The sequence below is a fragment of the Anneissia japonica genome, unplaced genomic scaffold (assembly GCF_011630105.1).
Source record: "Anneissia japonica isolate Jap-2015-1 unplaced genomic scaffold, ASM1163010v1 scaffold287719_len1884721_cov185, whole genome shotgun sequence".
Taxonomy (NCBI): Eukaryota; Metazoa; Echinodermata; class Crinoidea; order Comatulida; family Comatulidae; genus Anneissia; species Anneissia japonica.
Genome location: NW_022715822.1, coordinates 830,269 through 836,314, shown reverse-complemented (window position 1 = coordinate 836,314; position 6,046 = coordinate 830,269). Strand labels below are relative to the sequence as shown.

General features: G+C 35.9%; 1 protein-coding gene across 1 annotated transcript in view; it reads right to left on the bottom strand.

Moving 5' to 3' along the window:
• Nucleotides 1-4,299: 4,299 nt before the first annotated feature.
• The window catches only part of LOC117109447 (forkhead box protein E1-like), a 7,386-nt gene continuing 5,639 nt past the window's right edge, over nt 4,300-6,046 (bottom strand). Inside the window, exon 3 of the mRNA XM_033251807.1 lies at nt 4,300-4,850. Within this exon, the coding sequence (XP_033107698.1) occupies nt 4,491-4,850 (360 nt within the window). The 3' untranslated portion in view covers nt 4,300-4,490. The remainder of the gene's footprint in view (nt 4,851-6,046) is intronic.

Sequence of the window (6,046 nt, the reverse complement as noted above, 5' to 3'; positions counted from 1 at the left end):
AAAACGTTGGCCTAACTTATCAAAACTTATACCTAGTCTACGTAATTGCTACAAACCACATATCAAATTTTAAACGTTAGGCGCGCCTACGTCAAATCTATACACACACGCGTTTGAAGAAATTAGACCCACGTTTGAACAACTTGACCTGGCCGGTGTTTGTATAAATTATATACTAGAAATTGCAAATTGCAAGTGAAGTGCTACGAAGTACAACTGCATATAAATGTTCTTCGAACAAAATTATTTATGCGAGTCAAGTGAAAATAATGAATACAGGTAATAAAACTATAACAAATAATATGAGACACGACCCATTGTCTATATTAGAACAATTCTCATTGGGTTGCAAAGTCGTAATTTTTCATTTTTGTCAAAAAGTGTCTATAGTGTGGTGAATTATGGTTTAGGTTTTTTTTAAATAAAGTTCCAAAAATTTCTATGTATGTGGAAAATTTAGTTGATTACCAAAGTTTAAAATTTTTATTTTGAAGACTGCATGGTCTAGGAAGTGTACATTTTTTTATGGGGCAAGTTTCCAAGGGCGGGTTTTCTAGGGGCGAGTTGACTGCCAAAGAGTGTTGCCAAAGTGCGAGCCAGCGTGTTTTTTGATCACAAGTGCGAGACATATCACAAGTGTGAGCCAGCGAGCCATGACATCGCGACAATAGAGACGTTAGTCAGTTGTGCGAGGTATCGGCTGAGATTTGTGGAGTTCAATTCAAAAAACAACTATGGGTCTAATAATGAATTATTGTGATGTTAAATGTTAGCTATCAAAGAGCGACGTTGTCTTTCGTTGGGATCTTCGTCCCTTCAAGGCTAGGCCTATCCTAGCTAGTCTAGGCCTAGTAGAGTAGGATAAGGCTAGCGCGACATGCGGACGTTGGTACGAGTAGGTTAATCTACAAAAGTCGCCTAAAGTAATTGATTTTACTCGGCAGAACGAAAGAAGGAAACTCCGCTTTTCAGTCGTCTTCGGCACTCGTTTTTTGACAAACAATGACCTTTCAGAGGTCAAATTGCTGTCAAGAATATGAATTGGCTGCTTCGCAGCAATAACTTTGGATAGTTTTGATCTATTGTTTGTAGAAATTAGACTTACGCTTTGAGAATGTAGACCTTTTGAGAAATTAAACATTGCTTTATACAATACATGTATTAAACTTTAATTTTAACATACATTTTGCTGCTTTTAGCACCTGATACATATAGGTCTATTACCGATATGAATGTGATCGACCCTCATGTGTATACAGAGACTTGTATTATTTGAGCTTTGTAATAAGAATGCATTTCCCCTAGACAAAATATTGTTTAAAAAACGTTTTATATCTAAACATGACTAGACCTACTAAAAATAGTGGTGTATTTAGGGTGTGTGCAGCTACAGTGTACAGCGTTTTCGCTGTGTTCGTTGCACTGCGTCCGTCCCCGACACAATCGGGAGCGCTCCCTGATTCAACTGACCAATCAGCGTCGGCAAAGGAGTCGGCGATAGCGGGTAGCGATATTATGGAAAAAAGGCTTTACATGCTGAATCATTCAAAATTTTACATTGGAATTGAAGCAACAACCCATCACTAACAACTGCAATACATAACTTTACACTGACATTTGGTGCGTTGCTTAACGAAAATGCACGTGATACTTAATAAACTAATGTTATACTGTAATATGCCCTACCAAAGTAAACGCATTTACGTTGACTGTACTTATTGAAATTCAAAATGTATGCAGCAAGTATATTACACAGTTTAGACCATTGAATTGTGTCTTCAAATACAAATTAAAGTGCATTAATACAACAATATTTAAAAGCCTCCATCAGGCAGGAGTGGGGGCGTGTGGCTGGATTGCTAAATTACTGGTATTAAAGTAAAACGTTTGGACCACGTCGCTTTAGCTACAGTAGGTTAATGACAAGGGCTACAAACAAACCTAACATCTAAAGTTTGCAACACGTCTCCGTATGATCTACAATTGAAAAAAAAAAACATAAAATGTATGCAGCAATTATAATACTGTTTACATCACTGAGAAATGAATATTCTTTTATTTATTCTTTATTCACTTGTCCACTTAACTAGGCCTACTACACTAGTAGGCCTACAGACAAGTGCCGAGAACCAAGGAGGCCAAGGCCTGTAAATTAGGCTCCCGGACTAATATTAATTATTTAAATTAAACTTAATTAATAATAATAACAACAACAATAATAATAATAATAAAGGAAAAAAAAAGTCTTAAAAAAAACCCGGAAATTGTATTACTGGATTGCGACATACCAATGGTCGATTTAGGTATGAAACTATAATCCATGATTAGATGGATCGGATGGCAATTAAGCCTTTCTTTATTTTAACGACGAGCAAACTATTCAAAACTTTCTTTATACAATTGCATGTTTTCAGGGCACAACACATCTTGTAATATACTGTTAAGTGTTATTATCTTTAGGCCTCGTTTGAAATTTCACCTGAAGGAAAAGAGCACCCCTAGACAACATAAAACAACATTCCATAAACCACTGCAGCAGCATAGTTAGTTCGAAGATATCATCTTTAAAGATGCGCTGTCTGTCATAAGCTAAAAGAAGTGAAAAATTCAATTAAAATTCAAACGTTAAATACCGGACATAATACTGTTCCTTTCTGCCATCTACTTTGGCATGGTAATCAATTTAATTTTTTTTTTGTAAAATGTTTGTAAATACGCAAAAACTATTCATTAATTTTTTCAACTGTTTCCGGTGGGTGATTAATAGCTTATTGACCTTTCAGAATGTGGGCCTAAATTGAATTTACAACGTTTTCCATTTTTTTTTTTATGACAATGTATCTTTAAAATGCCAAATACTGTAGAATGTTATTAAAATGAAATCGTACTTTCTAATGTTTACTCCATTTCGTCTGTTGATATATGTCACTGAATCCAATTCCACTCGTTGAAGTAGCCTATTCCGGTTGAAAGCGTAGATATCCTGATATTTCCTCCATCTGATTGGTCTGTGATGCAGCGCGTAAAAGTAGTACAAGGCTGACTAAATTACTCTCGAAATGGCGGGAAATGCACTGACACTTTAAGTGTTGCAATATTGGCCTAACAACGTCGCATGGTGGAATGTTTTATACGATAAGCAGTGGCTATTTTACACCAGTCGTAAACGAGTTCCTAATTGTGATTGGATATTATTTTGTCCTAATCCATTATCCAATGTACACATACAATAGCATCAAATCATAATTTGCAATTCGTTTTAGACTGGTGCAATATAACCACTACGTGTAAATATTGCCTGGATTTCGTATTTTTCTAGAGATCCCACTGATTCGTACTGGATGAAATTCAACACCACATTTATCAGATCGAACCAAAACTTGTTTTCTTTTTCTCACAAAATCGAAAGGTTCTCTGCTTTAAACAACAAGAATCAAGCTCTCATCCGATGTTTTGTGAAGACATGAATTGTCAAAAGTCAAACGAGGCGTCCATTTTAATTCATATTCACTCATCTCAAAATAAAGATTAATATCACAAAAAATACTGTTATTTTTGTTAAAAATTATTTAATATTGCAGAAACTGAATTGTTATTGTTATATTCTTCAAAAGAACGACGTAAAAACCTACTGATGACGTCATCATCCTAATGAGACTTGATTTTAGACACACCGAACCACGTTATTTCACTGTTGGTTTTAGAAAATTGCTGATTTTTACCCCATGTACAATGAGGAAAAATGTACCAGGGGAAAAAGCTTTCTATAGCCTACTATTCTTTCTGAACTACTATTACTGTATGCCTACCTTTTTACAGCAAATTAAAAATTGATTCTGTGCGCTTTCGATAACTTAATATTTATTAAGAAAGCGCCGAAGGTGGTATTGAATTGAATGATATTGAATGCGGTGATTATCACGAAAATAATGCTAACGAACGGCGATGACGAAGGCAGTGCGCATCTAGGGGTGTGCCCCAACCCCAGCTTACATGAAAAGGAAAAAAAAAATAACTCAAGAAGTTAAACAGCAATATCTACCTTCCGCCCCATTTTAAGACTCCTATATAAGCCACTAGCAATAATGGCGATGATGATGATGATGATGATGATGATGATGATGATGATGATGATGATGATGATGATGATGATGATGATGATGATGATGATGATGATGATGATGATGATGAAATAGATGATGGTGGTGATGATGGTAATGATGATATATATGAAATGGTAAATACATATCGAAATAAAAAAATTATTTAATAAATAGGCCTAATAATAATAAATATTAATACTGTACTAATAATACTGCATGTATACCGTCACAGATCTCTTTAGGCGCTTTACATAATGCCCTAACTAAGGTGAAAAACTATCCCCCGCCGGACACGACCCCGGTATTTCTGACTGTAGGTTTCGGGGCCAAGACGAATAATAAAGATGTGTACCGGTATGTGCTTTACAAAAAATCCGTAATCACGAGTTAATGTCCGTCCCATTGGGCAGCATCATGATTTGTATTCTTCTGACTACCGCTACTGAGTGACGCGTGGACAATACCGTTCTTTTCTGGTTGATGCATCACTGACGCATAGTCAGGCATCGGCTTCGCTATGGAGAATGGCGACACATTTGAATCACAATTGCTATAACTGCGAGGTCGACAGTGCTGGTAGTAAGCCGATACACCGCTTGCTTGATGCGGCAGTGGGACTGATCGCTGGGCGGCACCGGTCTCGTCGTCATAGTTACGTATAAAGTGGTTGGAAGATGTGGTGTGGTAGGACGGAAATGCATTTACTAACTCGTAACCTTGATCTCGGCCTGCAGGCTGCCCCGGCATCTGAAACAATTATCAAAATGATGTTGGTAGGATAACAGCAGCAGCAATAACAAATAATAATGACGATAACTACTGTAGAAACGCTCCTTTTACGATGCGCACTAAAATCCTAGCCCTCCCATGGTGTGATTTTTCTCTGATTGATGATTGAGGAAGACCTAACAAGAGATGGAGCGATCTTTTCCAAAAGGAGCTTGGTGCGAACTGGTCAAATCTGGCAAAGAACAGATCAGAATGGAGTTGGAGGAGGTCATCGGCCAGCAGTGGCCTGACAGGCTGCTGCTGCTGCTGATGATGATGATAATGATGAATCGATAAGTAGACTTACCAAACTTAAGTTATTGTGGTAACAAATAATTTAGTACAACAGCGAAGAAAAATTACAATTTCAATTAAATTAGAATTTTTTATGGGTATTTTGATGGTATTTAGTGTAAATTTCCTGATTAGTGAAATATTAATTATGTAAATGTGCAATTAGCATATTTAAACCCGTACCAAAATCAATAGGCTCCGTTACATTATTACCATCCTGCATTTTGCAAAGTTATAAACAAATCAGAATTACCAAACTTTTTGGTAACTAGCATAAATTTCCTGTGAAATTTACCATCTTTAAAATTTCAACTAAATTTGAAAACCTTTATGGGAATTTTAATATTATAGTGTAAATCTCCTTTTGTGAAATATTATGCAAAAGAGCAATTAGTATATTCAGACATTTATCAAAAACAATAGGCTCCGTCGCTCGTATTACCATCTTGCACTCTGCAATGTTTGAAACCAATCAGACTAACCTTAAACTTTAGTTAAGTGGTAACTAGCGTGAATTTACCTGATTAGTGAAATACGGTATTGATGATGAAAATGAGCAATCAGCATATTCACACAACACAGACTCGGTTTTTATTACAAATTCAGTACAAATGTTTATCATTTACCAAAAAGCACGAATTTCAAATATTACGAAAATCTGATCTTCAAATTACAATTTAGGACGTCAAAAACCATTTTCAAACCGCCAAAAACCACGAAACTGGCGCGGATAATAGTTATGACCTTCTGCCATCTATATTGACCTTTGATTGTCTTTGTAGAACAAATGTTATTTTTCCAATTATTCTTTGAAGTGTTGCCTATAACATAAAAAGTTCAGATGTTCTTTTTCCATATTTGAAAATATAAAAGATATAGGA